The 17,707-nt window shown below is 44.9% G+C and overlaps 2 protein-coding genes across 2 annotated transcripts; one reads left to right on the top strand and one right to left on the bottom strand.

Moving 5' to 3' along the window:
- Nucleotides 1-6,556: 6,556 nt before the first annotated feature.
- Nucleotides 6,557-15,578, top strand: pho1 (starch phosphorylase1). The gene is made up of 15 exons (NM_001309854.1): nt 6,557-6,945; nt 7,642-7,874; nt 7,965-8,066; nt 8,328-8,504; nt 8,600-8,875; nt 9,151-9,422; nt 9,563-9,680; nt 9,768-10,226; nt 10,319-10,471; nt 10,597-10,725; nt 10,932-11,168; nt 13,261-13,337; nt 13,413-13,599; nt 13,728-13,928; nt 15,066-15,578. The coding sequence occupies exons 1-15, from the start codon at nt 6,729-6,731 to the stop codon at nt 15,180-15,182; spliced, it is 2,955 nt and encodes a 984-aa protein (NP_001296783.1). The 5' UTR covers nt 6,557-6,728; the 3' UTR covers nt 15,183-15,578.
- Nucleotides 15,579-16,737: 1,159 nt separating this feature from the next.
- LOC103645617 (uncharacterized) lies at nt 16,738-17,373 on the bottom strand. The gene has a single exon (XM_008668639.1). It carries the CDS (start codon nt 17,371-17,373, stop codon nt 16,738-16,740), a length of 636 nt encoding a protein of 211 aa, XP_008666861.1.
- Nucleotides 17,374-17,707: the final 334 nt, after the last annotated feature.

Raw genomic sequence — 17,707 nt, 5'->3', positions numbered from 1 at the left:
TTGAAGTCTTGTGATATGAAACTTTTGTATACATTAGTTTAAAATAAAACTCAAGCTTATTGTATTTGCAGATGTATAGTGCTCAGATGGGATCTCCAATGGGACCCCAGTTCACCCGTCCGTCACAATCTGGACAGACCCCAAACACCAACGAAACACAGGTATAGTTTTGTAGTATATTTACTTTAATTTACAATTATAATCATGCATAGTTTTATTTGGTTATAGGGTTCTGAGACCGGACAAGGAAACCCACAGATGGACATTCCGTGGTCAATGCCTCCTAGAGGACAGATTCTTCCTCCTCCACAACCAGGTATGGGATATTGGCCGCCACCACCATGGGGATATCCTACACATCCAATGGGGCCTTGGGGACGCCCCCCTTGGCCAACACAGCCACTTCCATCACCAGCGGTACGTTCCTGATTCATGTGGCTTGCTACTTGTTGACGCTGCAACAAATTGGCCTTCTTTTTTTGGGACTACTCCACTGCTGCTTGTTTCTTGTGATGCCAGCACTTTAGTCTAGGATAGATGTTTATCATGCTTTCCAATATCTTTGTGTACATGTCATTTTGTGATCTTCTTGGAAGCCACAGTTTGTGTTTATCATGCTTTCTTATATCTTCGTGTACATGTGATTTAATGCCAGCATTTTGTGAACTTCTTGGAAGCCACATTTTGTGTTTATCATGCTTTCCTATATCTTTGTGTACATGTGATTTAATGCCAGTTGTATATTTATGAGAATTTTGGTTTATTTTGTAGGATTCCGGCTCTCATCAAGTGACTCCTCCCCCTAACGCTGACTTTGCGGATATATGTCTCAATTCTAGTGGTGGATCTACGAACAACAATCCGATGTCCTGATCGAGAGCGATGGAGCTAATGTTTGAACTTGTGAACTAAAAATGTGAACTATGGATGTGAACTTATGTGAATTTGTGAACTTATGTATTTGGACTTGTGTGAATTTGTGATATGAACATATATCCATGTGTTTGAAATCTGTATTGTATGTGATATTCTATGCATGTGATATTATGTGTGTCTAATTTTTCATTTCTGTATTTTTTATTTTTTTCTAGAAAAGGGTTAAGAACGTGGGTACCCATGTTCTTAACGTTAAGAACGTGGGTACCGTCGAATTTAATGGGCAGCCCTCGCCGACCCATGTAGGACCCATAAGTTTGACGGCCACGTGGCCCCGTCGAACTTAAATTTAAGAACGTGGATGCCGTCGAACTTATGGGAAAAAATTCGACGGCCCCCGTCGAACTTAAAAACCCATGTTCTTAATGTTGAGTTCGACGGTACCCACGTTCTTAATGTTAAGTTCGATGGTACCCACGTTTTTAATGTTAAGTTCGTCGGGGCCGTCGAACTTACTTCTCTAAATTCGTCCAAAAATCGTCGTCGGGTATATTCGTCGGTAAACCCACGTTCTTATGGTAAGTTCGACGGCCTATTACATTAAGTTCAAAGATTTTTCACCCACGTTCTTTAACCAGTTTCCTGTAGTGATTGCACACATAGCTCATTTATATATCTTTGATCATGTCTCTATCATTTGGTACAAATGCATATTTATTATTCTTCTTGTGCCAAAGCTAAGACTAATGTGCTTCCAAGTGTGTTTTTATCCTTAGTCTTAGATTGAAAGGGAAATGTAGTATTCGGCAAAGGCAAGGCTTCCACTACAACTATGTCGGTATCATTTATCCATTGCCCTACAGATAAACTTTCATTCATATTCAATGGGGCAGAATTAGTAGGCCTCTCAAGTTCTTCGTTTTTGGCGATTAATGTCAAAGGGGAGAAATTAATAGGCCCAAAGCAAAAGGACCGCACCACCAACATGTTTTCTAAAAACTATTTCACAAAGGGGAAGAAATTGTTTCAATTACAAAAACCCTCTTGACAGCTAAGGGAGAACTTGGGGAGCTTTTATTTAGCCAAAGGAAAAGCATTTGAAACAGGGGGAGAATTTTCAAAATCTTGAAAATGCTTTCTAAAATCATATTCTTATATCATTGGCTATTTGCAAAGGAATTTGAAAAGACTTTTACAAAGAATTTGCAAAAGCAACCTAAGTGGTGCAAATGTGGTCCAAAATGTTAAACTAGAAGAAAGCAATCATATATACTTAGAAATACTTTCAGTTGGTTTAAATTCAAAGTAACTTATGCACATCTATCAAAATTTCAAACTAGTTACATTTCTACTCTTTATATTTTCTTTGGTTTGTGTTGGCATCAATCACCAAAAAGGGAGAGATTGAAAGGGAAATGAGCTTATACATTTCTTATAATCGATTTTGGTGCTTGACGTCCATCACAAACCACGTGGACTAACTAGTTTGCCTAGTTGTCATTTATCTCAGGTGCATAGAGTCCAACATAAACCAACAAAGAAAATAAGCTGGGGAACTCTACAAAGTTTGGAGCAAAAATAAGAATCGGTGCTGCCAGTGGTGCACCGGACACTGTCCGGTGCCCAGGCCGAACACCTCGCGAATTGGCCGCTCTCGGGTTTTTCTGGGAGTCGCTCCGGTATAATTCACCGGACTGTCCAGTGAGCCAACGGAGCAACGGTCAACTACGCCCAACGGTCGACTGCGGTGAACAGTGGACAACGTAGAAGTCAGAAGTCAGAACTGCAAAGTCAGAACACATCGGACTATTCGTTGCCGCAAGAGGGCAAATGACTTCAACGCCCAGGGTCACTAGCTAAGCTAGCGTCAGAGCTGGCAGGTGGAGTAGTACTGACAAACAAAGACAAATTACACACATAGGAGCATGTGCAAAGAAGGGAAGGAAGAATAAATAGAACCCCTTACCATGGTGTCCGAATATTCCACCACCGTTGAAAGCTCGAGACCCCCACGGTTCTCTAGCGTTTGGGTGAGGGGTTAGAACCACCAGCAGGATCAACATCAACGGCGGATCAGAAATAAGAGTCTCATCACTAACGATTTCTTATATAGAGAGAACGACCCTCAGAAATTGCAAATACTAATTTGTTAAGAATTAATCGAATTGAAGTCATATTGTCATCGTTTGGAGGAATCGATATATTCGCAAGATCTGGGCCACAATTTGTATCGACTAAAGAAATAGTAGGAATCCCCAAAATGACACATTCCTAAAGAGCTATATACTCTTTTTGCTCATCAAGGACGATCACAATGTCAGGAAACCTCGTCATATATTTGATCCCACCGAGATATCTTTGCAAGGTAGATAATTTTCTCTTTAAGATTGCCCGCGACGCAGCCTGCGCCGACGGCCCTCGGGAACGTTGGACTGGAGCTGCTGCCAACATGGCTTTTCCCCTTATCTGATGGGCTCAGCATTACACTGGGGGCCGTCATACCCAACTGAGGCCCCCACCTGGTGCACCTGGGATCTGTACCCCTCGGTTCGGGTCTCCCCCAAGATGATGAACCGCCGGACCGTTATCATCCACAATCGACATGGTAGCCACAAGAATAGATCTAATGCCCTGATCTCCACACAAAGCGGAGATATCCTAGGGAAGGATGAGAAGCTCCGGGATAAATGCCTTACCAGTTATCCCATCGATTATATACTCCAATTCTTCCTAGGTTAGATTAGATTTATCGTCACACACAATCTGATAGCAATCGAGTGGACCGGTGAACCAACAAGACAATTGTGACCTCTGCTATAATGGCATGATCCGGCACTTCAGAAAATCACCAAGCACGTGCATTGATGTGAGACCCTTGGATGTCAGTGTCTTGATTCTGTCCAACACCAGGTCAAGTATTGTTGGAGGAAGCGGTCCCCTCTAAAGCTTGCGGTCAGCAGATGGCCCCTCAATCGGTAAGACAAGGCGTTCGCTAGACTCGTTCATTGCAATCACCCATTCGTGGCTCCAATCTTCCCACTTCTCGCCAGCAAGGGTTTGATATAAGAAATAGATGGGTCTGGCCTTGTTTGAAAATAGTAAGTGCCAAGTTCATCCTTGCCTTTTCCTAATTTCACTAGTAATCATATTTAAAGGCGTCATATCCTCATCACCACCATGTTTAACCTACTGACAGATGGTCAGGCGGGCCCAAACACTTAGGATGTCAAACAAGGCTCATGTGCACAACAAAACGGTAGGCAGGGAACTATAGCGTCTTGTTATTCATGTCCCGTCCATGTATAGAATGGAGGTATTTATAGGGCACCGGGGTAGGTAGATTTACGTGCAATTATGCCCCCAGTTACCTGCTACGTTTCCGGAATATTCCAGACAACGGGGTCATTACAGTACAACAAAACCCACTAACCCCACTGCATCTAATACTACAAGTGGGGCTACCGTCGCGGGGGTGAAGACTGGGCCCCGCAGAGGAGGCTTGAGGTCTTCACGTTTGGTTGTACCCTTCGCCTTACGATGATCATTCAAGTACGCCTTCCTAGAATCCTGGCCTGTGGAGGGGGCCTTCGTCCATCGCGGTGTAGAAGGCGACGAGCCCTCCTTCTTGCATGGCCATCCATGTGGTCGCCCTGACAGGGGTGGCTCAGGGCCTCCTTGCTGATATGAGGCGAAGTCTCCCGTTGCTCTAGACCCTATGCCTAAACATGGTTAGTCCTAGCCGGCGCAACATGATCGAGATCGAGTTCGGCCTTCGCTCCAACACATCACATATTTTGTCATATGTCGTAAGCCTATATAAGGAGCTTATGATCTAATTTGGAAGCAAATGGAGGTAGATCTTGGGATGAAAAGTCACCATAGAGAACCAAATGACTTACTCAAATGACATTTTCATGAATTACTCGCCCTAATAAAAGTCCGAGGTAATATGGGTGTGGGAAACCCTAACCCTGGATTAGGGTTGGGTGTTGTATTAATAGACTTGAGTTAACTGGGCCAGGCCCATTATACAGGGGTGAGAGGGTAATTACACGGGGAAAGCACCAAACCCTTTACGGGTATTCTAACACCCCCCGCAGTCACAACTATATCTTGTACAAATGTTGAGATTGGATCGAAAGTCTAAAAATACACTCGACGACAACCCCTTAGTGAAGATGTCGACAAACTGCAGCGTGGTGGGGGCGCTGAGAACCCGAACGTCACCTGAAGCGACACACTTGCGGACGAAGTGCAGGTCAATCTCCACATGATTCGTGCGCTGATGCTACACGAGATTCGTGATGAGGTAGACAGCGCAGACGTTGTTGCAGTATACGATGGTGGCGCACTGAAGGGGCTGTGGAGCTCGTGGAGTAGCTGGCGCATCCAGGATGCCTCCACCACGTCGTTGGGCACAACACGGTTCTCGGCCTCTGCGCTGGAGCGGGAGATGACGGGCTGTCGCTTGGCGGCGCAGGAGACGAGGTTGGCGCCTAGGAACACGACATAACTAGAAGTGGACCGGCTTGTGTCGGGACAGCCAGCCCAGTCAACGCCAGTGTAGACCACGAGCTTCGACGTCGGGGATGGTCGAAGTAGGAGGTCGTAGTCGAGGGAGCCGGGGAGGTAGCGCAGGACTCGCTTGAGAGCGTTGAGATGGGGCTCCCATAGGGTGTGCATATGCAGGCACACCTGCTGGACTGTGTAGGCGATGCCGGGTCTGGAGAAGGTGAGGTACTGGAGCGCGCCGGTCAGGCTCCAGTAGGACGCCGCGTCGGTGACCGGGGGCCGTTGTCCTCAGAGAGCTTCGCCTGAGTGTCGACAGGCGTGGAGCAGTGCTTGCAGTCGGACATGTTAGCCCGCTCCTGGATGTCGATGGTGTACTGACGCTGGTGAAAAAAGAGATCCTGGAGCCGGTGTTTGGCGGTAATATCGAGGAAGTGATGTATTATAGTGAAAGAGTAGGAGGATAAAATATTACTTTAAGACCACAAATAAGCTAAAGTAAATTAGCATTGGTTACCTTATTTTAACTTATTTATGATAATAAAATAATATTTTACTCTCGTACTTTCTATCATAATCCAGTTTATATAATTTAGAAGAAGAACAAACGTGACCTTGACATCACCATGAACTGAATTATGCAAGGAGCCTCACATTCCGAGGCGGTCCTGCTGTTGAGTGTGTAGCGTAGTATCCATCACTCAAATTGATTCACCGTAGTCTTAACTCTTAAGGGATTGCTAGAGAACAGGCGAACTGCAACAAACTGAACAATGCTTGTCTTGTTTCCTGTTTCTTTCGTGTACGTCCCTTTTCATTTGGTCCGACTGACGCCCACAGTCCGCATTACCATACAAACAAATGATTGTAAAAAGGCCAAAATACTCTCGAAAAGGGACTTTCGAAAACAAAACAACAACAACAAAAGCATATAAAACAAAATGCTTTTGGAGAAGAAGCTTTCACGAAAGACGGCCGGACGTCGAGAAACATGACAAATAGTTTCAGAAAAGGAGGACGATTCTCCACCGTTGAAATGCGGGGGAAGGATACAAACCGACCGAACGGTACATGAACCACGCGGCCCCCACGGGCCAGCGGGCTCTGACGTGGGTCCACCGACCAGTAGCACAACACATGCACTGGCCACCGTCGGACCGAGGCACGGACACTTCACGCACCTTGCAGTTGCAGCGGCGGTGGCACGGCAACAGGGAGGAGAGAAGAGTGAGGAACTGAGGATAGAGATATTTTAAGCGCCCCTCGATTTCCTTCGCCTTGTCAACTAGCCCTCGCTCATCGCATCGCACGCATCGCACAGACACTCCACTGCACGCGCAGCAATGGCGACGACCACCTCGCCGCCGCTGCAGCTCGCCAGCGCCTCCCGCCCGCACGCCTCCGCCTCCGGTGGTGGCGGCGGAGGTGGGGTTCTCCTCGCTGGCGGTTCCGGAGGTGGGGTCGCGCCAGGTTGGGGTCGAGGGCGATTGCAGCGGCGGGTGTCAGCGCGCAGCGTGGCGAGCGATCGGGACGTGCAAGGCCCCGTCTCGCCCGCGGAAGGTACGTGGCTGCGCCCCCCCTGCCGGTCCCGGTGCTGGATGAAGTTTGGGTACCAATGCGATGCGGGTGTGTGATCCTTGTGTAGTGCGGTGCGTGCGCTGGTGGGCTCCCTGTTGCGGAACGCTCGTGAACTGCCGATGCGGCCACGCGGGTGGGGTTAACTGGGGCAGTGGCGGTGTTGTACGTGAGCATTGTCCGTCTTAGCTTTTTTAATACGTTTGCGGAATTTGCAAATGAACTTAAAAACGTTTTTCTCAGAATTCAGTAAAACTGGGATTGCTCTGATGGCATTTGCACCGAACAGTCCAACACCATGTGTATAGCGCAAGTTCGAAGAATTATGTGCGTGGTGAATCGAGAACTCTAATTTGTTTGTAGAATTGTGGAATATGGTAACTAGCAGAGTTGGGCACTGATGTGCTTCTAGGACTAGCGAATCATACCATAAAAGCAGAATAATCTGTGATACTCTGTAGGCGTAGGTAGCTGCAAATAAGCAGAAAACACCTTACCATTAAATTTCAACCATACATATATTGTTGCAGGTAATAGAAATGTGTGTGCCATATGTAGGTGGCTGTGCAATGATTTTCATGCAATTACAACTGCTTCGATGACCTTTCCTTTATTGAGAATGTAAATTGCATACCATGTAGGTAAAAATTTAAGATCCTAAAATTATGTCTTGCAATACAGGGCTTCCAAGTGTGCTAAACTCCATCGGCTCATCTGCCATTGCATCAAACATCAAGCACCATGCAGAGTTCGCTCCCTTGTTCTCTCCAGATCACTTTTCTCCCCTGAAAGCTTACCATGCGACTGCTAAAAGTGTCCTTGATGCGCTGCTGATAAACTGGAATGCGACATATGATTATTACAACAAAATGAATGTAAAACAAGCATATTACCTGTCCATGGAGTTTTTACAGGTGACACAACCTTCTTTCTCTAACCTCACTATTCATATTTTGCTAATTGAGTCCTTATGTTAATTGGTAATTGCTGTTTTCTATGTTTAGGGAAGGGCTCTCACAAATGCTATTGGCAATCTAGAGATTACCGGTGAATATGCAGAAGCATTAAAACAACTTGGACAAAACCTGGAGGATGTCGCTAGCCAGGTATTGTTTTTTTAAGGGAGTTGGTTCTTCGTACCAAAACTTTGCCACGTACCTTCATTATTCCAGACCATTATTCCAGACACCTAAGAAGAAACACATTTTATGATCAAATCCCATTTTCAGTCATTTAGTTTGTATTCTTCATGTAGCTCTTGCCACGGGTTATTCTATGAAATTTTGGATATAAAACTTTATGATGCCTAAACTGCTTTGGAGTTAGAAATCCTAAGGTTTGGATGATGCTGTACTGCTATGAAACAGGAACCAGATGCTGCCCTGGGCAATGGTGGTTTAGGCCGCCTGGCTTCTTGTTTTTTGGATTCTTTAGCAACATTAAATTATCCAGCATGGGGATATGGACTTCGCTATGAATATGGCCTCTTTAAGCAGATCATAACAAAGGATGGTCAGGAGGAGATTGCTGAGAATTGGCTTGAGGTACCAAGATGCCTTCTTATTTTGCTACTAGGAAATTATTAAAGATCTGCCTATTATCTTCTTATGCCAATCATGCCCGCATTTATGTTTTCCAGATGGGATATCCTTGGGAGGTTGTAAGAAATGATGTCTCTTATCCTGTGAAATTCTATGGTAAAGTGGTGGAAGGCACTGATGGTAGGAAGCACTGGATTGGAGGAGAAAATATCAAGGCTGTGGCACATGATGTCCCTATTCCTGGCTACAAAACTAGAACTACCAATAATCTGCGTCTTTGGTCAACAACTGTACCAGCACAAGATTTTGACTTGGCAGCTTTTAATTCTGGAGATCATACCAAGGCATATGAAGCTCATCTAAACGCTAAAAAGGTTTAAGACTGAATCTATTGGTATTGTTCATCTGCATAAATTCAAAACACCTGGCAAATATACGATTTCTAATTCCAGTACTCGATAACCTATGTTTTCTGTCTTTATGCTTGAGTTATTAGACTTGTCCTTGCATCTTTGATAACTTTGTATTATATTTTTAGTTTACAATTCATATTTTGTTGTAGTATACACAGTTGTAACTTGATATTACTTACAACAGGAGTTATTATTCCTAAATTATGTCTGATTTATTGTTTTTCTCATCATGCTAGATATGCCACATATTGTATCCTGGGGATGAATCACTAGAGGGGAAAGTTCTCCGCTTGAAGCAACAATATACATTGTGTTCAGCCTCACTACAGGACATCATTGCTCGTTTTGAGAGTAGAGCTGGCGAGTCTCTCAACTGGGAGGACTTCCCCTCCAAAGTTGCAGTGCAGATGAATGACACTCATCCAACACTATGCATTCCTGAGTTAATGAGAATACTGATGGATGTTAAGGGATTAAGCTGGAGTGAGGCATGGAGTATTACAGAAAGGTATTTGTTGTGCCGAAACATCTACATTGAAGTGCAATTAAGATTATAATATTGTTTATGTGATGTTGTTCCTGTTATAATTAACTTATTTTCTTTCTTCATTTTCATACAATCCATGCTAATTTCCTAATCATTTCCAGAACCGTGGCATACACTAACCATACAGTGCTTCCTGAAGCTCTAGAGAAGTGGAGCTTGGACATAATGCAGAAACTTTTACCTCGACATGTTGAGATAATAGAAACAATTGATGAAGAGGTATTAGATGTGCAGAAAGTGCTTATGCAAATTTACTTCTTGCTCTATGAGTTAACGTACACTTTTCTCTATACTTGATTGAAACAGCTGATAAACAACATAGTCTCAAAGTATGGAACCACAGATACTGAACTGTTGAAAAAGAAGCTGAAAGAGATGAGGATTCTGGATAATGTTGACCTTCCAGCTTCCATTTCCCAACTATTTGTTAAACCCAAAGACAAAAAGGAATCTCCTGCTAAATCAAAGCAAAAGTTACTTGTTAAATCTTTGGAGACTATTGTTGATGTTGAGGAGAAAACTGAGTTGGAAGAGGAGGCGGAGGTTCTATCAGAGATAGAGGAGGAAAAACTTGAATCTGAAGAAGTAGAGGCAGAAGAAGAGAGTTCTGAGGATGAGTTAGATCCATTTGTAAAGTCTGATCCTAAGTTACCAAGAGTTGTCCGAATGGCAAACCTCTGTGTTGTTGGTGGGCATTCAGTAAATGGTGTAGCTGAAATTCACAGTGAAATTGTGAAACAGGATGTGTTCAACAGCTTCTATGAGGTATTAATATGAGAATCTGAATCTTATGTCTCCATTTTTCTTATAATGATTTGGGAAAATGCTGTTCGTCATCTGTTCTGTTTCTTTGGCAGATGTGGCCAACTAAATTTCAGAATAAAACAAATGGAGTGACTCCCAGGCGTTGGATCCGGTTTTGTAATCCTGCATTAAGTGCATTAATTTCAAAGTGGATTGGTTCTGATGACTGGGTGCTTAATACAGACAAACTGGCAGAACTGAAGAAGGTATTTCCAGTCTAGTAGTCTATTTTTTCAATTTGTCACTAACTTACATTTTACTCTTTAAGTTTCCTTGTTACAGTTCATCATATGCTTTATTTTTATAGTAACATCAGTTCATCATGTAACAGTTTGCTGATAATGAAGATCTGCATTCAGAGTGGCGTGCTGCTAAGAAGGCTAACAAAATGAAGGTTGTTTCTCTTATAAGGGAGAAGACAGGATATATTGTCAGTCCAGATGCAATGTTTGATGTGCAGGTATATTTTGTAACAGAAATCACTACACTAGGGCAGCCATATGGACTGGTGGTAAAGTTCATGATGACATGGTAGTGGTTTGAGTCATTATTTGACGACTGAACTTGCAATGAAAAATAACTAGTTTCTTATAGGTTTGCTCATTCTTATCAGAAACCATATGCTATTTGTTGATTGACTTGGGATTTCTCATCTGGATCCCTTAGGTGAAAAGGATACATGAATATAAGCGGCAGCTGCTAAATATCCTTGGAATTGTCTACCGCTACAAGAAGATGAAAGAAATGAGCACAGAAGAAAGAGCAAAGAGCTTTGTTCCAAGGGTATGCATATTCGGTGGGAAAGCATTTGCCACATATATACAGGCAAAAAGGATCGTTAAATTTATTACAGATGTGGCAGCTACCGTGAACCATGATTCAGACATTGGAGATTTGTTGAAGGTAATTTGTCTCTTCTTAATATCACTTGCCATATTTAATTTCCACCTTCTAGTAACGACAATAATGTAGCTGCTACCATAAAGTAACACCGATTGTTATGTTCATGCTTGTAAAGCTCTTGAATTGTACACTGTTATGGTCGCTAGATCGGTGAGGGATTGAAGAGGGGTATCGATGGGCAGGAACACCGGCCGGGGGCCTCTGCCCACGACCGAGCAAGAGGAGGGTTTCTCCCTTCTAATTCTTGCCTGCTTTAGTTCTCATCCATTGATTACATAAATAGGCCGCTTGGCCGCCCCTATCTAGCTAGACATCCTTATCTCCTTAAAACTCTCCTAAAAACTCTCAACAAACTACTAATTGATAACCTTCCTGGATAATCTCAACTAATCTCCTAAATAATCTCAACTAATATTCTAATCTTATCTCTAACTATCCTTATCTAATCCCCCTTGGAGGGCCCATGGCTGCTGCTGTCGTAGCCCCTCCGTGGGCCTCCTTAGGCCCTGACACTACACCCCTCCTTTACAAGCAGCTCGTCCTCGAGCTGCCGCATAACGGGTGCTCAAAGACCGAGTCTACTTGACCCAAAACCAGACACCTAGAAGACAAACCTTTTACATTTCGGCTTATCTTATAATTCCGAATCTGAATTTTTTTACCCCATAAGGCGGACACCCTGCGCGCATTGGACTTGCACGTGTGCAGCCACCTGGATCCCATGGACGCCATCTGCACGAAAGGGGAGCACATGAACGGGCACCTGGAATAGGTCGCAACAATAACCAACGGAGGCGCCCTCGTGGCGACCGGTAGCGGAATGTGGTGGCACTAAATAGTGCGCCCTTGTTGATGACGAGGTGAGTGTCTTCCCTACCGTCGTTGTCGTAGAGTTGAAGTTCGTCGCCCACGGGACACGTACCATGCTCGCACTTGGAGATAGCGGCCTGGTGCCACTGCTGATGGTCGTCCGACAGGGCGAGGTCGCGCCCCCGTGTGCCGAGGTCAACCGTCACCAAGGCTGCCTCGAGCATCTGCCGGCGCATCTCCCGCACTCTCCGTCGTGCAAGGAAGCCACATGCAGCAGCTTGTATGCCCACAACCGCCGACGTCCGGAGCCGTGCGGACAATGCCAGCTGGTGCTGCTCATGTTGCACTGCTGCCTTGATTTGCAGCAGCCCTTGCTCAACCTTCTGGAGCGTGGCTTGCATCTTTGCAAGATCAGCCCTTATGTTGGTCCACAAATCCCCCATCGATGGATCTGGTGATTGTTGAGCCGTGGTTGCCCCTAGTGGCGTCGCCCATGGTGACGGAGACGCCGTCAACGAAGATGATGTGATGAAATTTGGCGTTATCCCTGGGATGGGCACGCCGGCGTCCAGGATGTGGTAACAAAATTGGCAGGCGATGCTGCCCATGGAGATATGGACGCTGGTTGCCAGGATGGCGTGATGAAGGTGGCATGCGGCGCAGCCCATGGAGATGGGGACGTCGGTTGCCAGGACGGCGTGAAGAAGGTGACATGCGGCGCTGTCCATGGAGATGGGGACGCCGGTTGCCAAGATGACGCCGCGAAATTGGCAGCAGAAGCCATGAGATCAGATCGAAACCCAAGCTAGCTGATACCAGATGTTATAGTCGCTAGATCGGTGAGGGATTGAAGAGGGGTATCGATGGGCAGGAACACCGGTCGGGGGCCTCTGCCCACGGCCGAGCAAGAGGAGGGTTTCTCCCTTCTAATTCTTGCCTGCTTTAGTTCTCATCCATTGATTACATAAATAGGCTGGTTGGCCGCCCCTATCTAGCTAGACATCCTTATCTTCTTAAAAATCTCCTAAAAACTCTCAACAAACTACTAACCGATAACCTGCTGGATAATCTCAACTAATCTCCTAAATAATCTTAACTAATATTCTAATCTTATCTCTAACTATCCTTATCTAATCCCCCTTGGAGGGCCCATGGCTGCTGCTGTCGTAGCCCCTCCGTGGGCCTCCTTAGGCCCTGACATACACACACTCCCTCAATCAGACAACCAATGATAATAGAGGTTGACTATTAAATTTTCTGAGGATTTTTGTTTGTTGTCCAGGTCGTATTTGTTCCAGACTATAATGTTAGTGTTGCCGAGGCGCTAATTCCTGCCAGTGAATTGTCACAGCATATCAGGTAATAGTGTACCTGCCACTTTTTTTTTCTCTCGATAGGATTTGTGTTTTCGTTAACATCATATTATCGGTTCAGTACTGCTGGAATGGAAGCTAGTGGGACCAGTAACATGAAGTTTGCAATGAACGGTTGCATTCTTATTGGAACTTTAGATGGTGCAAATGTGGAAATCAGAGAGGAGGTTGGAGAGGAAAACTTTTTCCTTTTTGGTGCAGAGGCACATGAAATTGCTGGTTTGCGGAAAGAAAGAGCCGAGGGAAAGGTACTTCACTTGTTTGTATACTGTTGCCTTTTGTCAAGCTAATAAAGATATCTCTGTCTAACTATGTGTGCCCACATAATGTGCATCAATCAAATATGTAAACGTATCACTTTGTTTTCCAATTGTAGTTTGTGCCTGACCCAAGATTTGAGGAGGTTAAGGAATTTGTCCGCAGTGGTGTCTTTGGGACTTACAGCTATGATGAATTGATGGGTTCTTTGGAAGGAAATGAAGGTTACGGACGTGCAGATTATTTCCTTGTTGGCAAGGACTTCCCCAGCTATATTGAATGCCAAGAAAAAGTTGATGAGGCGTACCGAGATCAGAAGGTAAGCTCTCTTATCGTATTGTTGCTGTTTATTTTCTGGATTCCCTGCACATGATGATTGTGCAGACTTCTTATATTCTGATGACTCATACATATTGTATAGTTATATGAGGTGTTTGGTTTAAGGAATCACTCCGTCTAAGATTAGGTGGTACATCATGAGTTCATTCCTCAAATTTGATGGAATGACCTCATTCCTCATGTTATTAACAACTAACTAACTGAGTAATAGGGTGATGATGGGTTAACTCATTCCATTCCACAAACCAAACAAAAAAGTGAGGAGTGAGAAGATGATGGACTAGCTTATTTCTCAAACCAAACACCCTAAGGCCCCGTTTGTTTCGTTGGAATTGAATTCTATTCTAATAATTATAATTTAGACAAAACTAATTGAGTTAATATATTTATTTATGTAATGTATTTGTATGTTATCCTAAATCATATCAGATAGATAGTTATACGCTACATTTATGTTATAGAGAAACAAGTAGAAGAGTGTGCTATAAATTGTACATTAGAAAAGTAACATGTAAATCTATAGAATTAATTTTCATCTCTCGCCCTTATAAATTTGAGATAGGCTTATATATACACTTTGGAAAGTTGTAGAATGTAATATTCTAAAAAAATAGCCTATTACATTAGTTAAATTCCAATTCCTCAAAATGAAGGGAAACAAACGGGCTCTAATAGTGTGTCCTCGGCTCCTCGCTAAATTATAGGAGCACTCAAAGAACGCTGTAGCATGTTAAGCTGTATTGCTAAGCCTATACTGAGAGCAAGCTTTCATGAACTAGCTAGATCATTGCTCCATAATGTCTTAGTATAGATCCCAAGAATAGCTCAAGGAAACATCTAGAAATGTAAATGATCTAATGTTTTCTCATGCTAGTTACCGGTACCTTAATTAGGATTCTGCATTTTTTTTGGACGAAAAAAAAACAGTGCTCTGCCAGACCCTTCTATCCTGCATTTTTTTGGCAGTTTCTGAAGAGGGATCAATCTATCAATTCTACAGATTTTCCTTTTGATACTTAGGATGTCTCGAGGCGGCTTGTCATTTACATTTTCATATGAAACTATGTTTTATGTCGTTGTCCATCCGCGGATAGTTACTCATATATTTGACCTGCAGTTATGGACAAGGATGTCTATCCTCAACACGGCTGGCTCATCCAAGTTCAGCAGCGATAGGACGATTCATGAGTACGCCAAGGATATCTGGGATATCAGCCCTGCCATCCTTCCCTAGACCAGGTGGATATCAGGTTCTTTCGCCTATATTTCTGTGAACCCTCAGGATCAAGGAACAGTTGGTGACGACATTAATTTGCCTCAGCCCCTTAGCAGGAAGCGCTGGTCACCTCAGTTTTGTGTAGACAAAATCTAGGCATCGATAAATGATGGGGGACTATGCATGGTGTTTTGGCAGCACTGTTCAGTACCTTGCCTTCTAAATCTGGTTTTTGGTGTGTGTGTGTAAGCTAATAAATGTCGAGGCAGGATTGTAGGAACACCATTGATCATTTGGCTCGCTGGTGACCTGGTGACGTATGGTGTAATTAGTAGTTGTTTGCCTCCTGGAGCTTGCTGGCTTCTGTAATGGTATTTTCGTAACGAAAATGGCGGGAAAGTACGGGGGCCGCTAGTGCTATTGTGACGTTACCAGATTCTCCACCATCCGTGGGGGAAGCGATTGGTGGGATCCGGTAGCGTGATCTCTTCGTCGTGCTCGAGTCACGATCTCTAAGCTGAGAAGAAAGGGATATACGGGGGTGATTAGATAGGATTAGGATCAAGGATAGGATTGACTTCACTTAAATAAGAATGCGTGATATTTTAGAGCTATGGGTAGCCCGTTGCGCTGTTGTGGCTTTATTTGGGCCACCGACCGATTTACCGAGGGCAAAGCTGGGTGTTGGGGTTAGGCTGTCCTCACTTGTAGTCTAAATGTACTAAGTAGATTTACATGTATAAAATATTGTTTCAATATTATAGATAGAGCGATAGAGTAAAGCTTAAAATGTGGACGGTGGGATAGACCTCAATCTTAGAGCTGGTTTGGTACGTAAAAGGGAATTGAAGAGGTTGAATAGCAAGAGATTCCCTCTAATTCTCTTGCCACCAAATCAGTTCTTGTGAGGTCAATCTTACAAGAGCAACTTCAGTAGCTCGGTTATTCTTATTTTGAAGGCTATATTAAAACTTGTAGCAAAAAGTAAGCAAGCAACTTCAATAGCTCGGCTATTCTTATTTTGAAGGTTGTTTTAAAATTTGCATGGCAAAAAGTAGGCTCTAAAGCTATGGTCAGGAGATCATGCATATAGACGTACAATACTATAGACTGTGTTGTTTACGAAGTTCAAAATAAAAGTTAAAATGAGTAAGCTGTTAAAGATAGTCTAGGAGACCGGATTTGTAAAATATACTATCAAGTTGGCTCTCTCTCTTGTCGGCATATAAAGGCATGTACAACTCTGAGACACCAATTCGGTTTTCTAAGTTTAATAGACGGCTAAGAGATAGCATGGTACAATCCTGAGATCATAGATCATAAATACAGATAAGAGACACAGTGTATGGAAATTCGTGAAGACACATGCTCTTCACGAAGTGACTGTCTCTTATATTTTTTTCACTTAGCCCATAGAAACCACTCAATAGACTCCATATTTTTTTGAACATAATGGCAGGAGCTCTGCCTCTCAATTAAGAAGAATAGAATTGATCCAGTTTTAAGGAAAACCGGACCCAAAATCTACATAGGGCGCATGGTAGAAAAACCAACGAAGGCCCTACCAAACCACCTAGACAACGACAGCCTCACACACACAAACACATCTAGAGTCATCGTTGCCAAGCTCAAACAAGGGACGAGCAGCTCCAACTCCCCAAGACGAGCCGCACACTGCCAAAGCAACTCGACGACGCCTAAATCTAGACACCGACGCAAGGAATAAGAACACGACGCGCCATTGTTGCCAAGCCTCGCACACCCCACACGAGGCAGCTTCGATTCTTCGCCACGAGCAAAGATTCACAACGCCGAACTCCGGGAGCAAGCAGACGCCGAAAGCGACAATGGCCTCGCCACCACCGAGCCAAGCGGAGTGACAAAGAGCCTCCACAACGCCGACGAACACACAAACTAGAGGTCTTCTGGGCCGCGCCTTCAAGAAGGAGAAACGACGTCGAAAAGTCGTCGCCGCCCGCCTAGTACCAACCAAGCAAAGTTTCCTCCGAAGACCTCTTGTCGTCCGCCGACCCACCAACCCAGCAGCCCCAACCTTCAGAGCCCCAACGTCGGGCGAGCACCAGCGGAAGACCCCAAGAAGGCCGAGGCGAGGGTTCCCGCATGGTGGTGAGAGGTCCAAAGACGGCACCCTCAATAGGGTAGGGGTGGCGCCCGCGGGTGTCACCGCTGTCCGCCCGCAAGCAGGCATGGCTTTCGCCAGAGGCCCTCCCACCACACGCCCCAACGCACGGAGCTACCCGCCCCTGCAGAAGGCGCCGCTGACAGCTGCAGATCCAGCGACGGCCAACGCCCCGACCTAGGAAAGTACAGGCAAGCCACGCCTCCACCACAGCGAGCCAGCCGCACGCGAGGGTGCCGACGCTGCGGGCCAGCCACGGCCACGCGAGCGCGCGGGCACCGCCGCTGCCACCACGGCCGCAGCAGCCGCAAGGCCACCCGCCCAAGCCAGCAACAGGGAGGAGCGGCGGATGGCGACCAGCCCCCCAGATCCGGGCAGCCAGCCCGCGAATCCGACCTCCCCA

Source organism: Zea mays, chromosome 1 (genome assembly GCF_902167145.1).
Source record: "Zea mays cultivar B73 chromosome 1, Zm-B73-REFERENCE-NAM-5.0, whole genome shotgun sequence".
Classification (NCBI taxonomy): domain Eukaryota; kingdom Viridiplantae; phylum Streptophyta; class Magnoliopsida; order Poales; family Poaceae; genus Zea; species Zea mays.
This window is presented reverse-complemented; position numbering and strand designations above follow the sequence as displayed.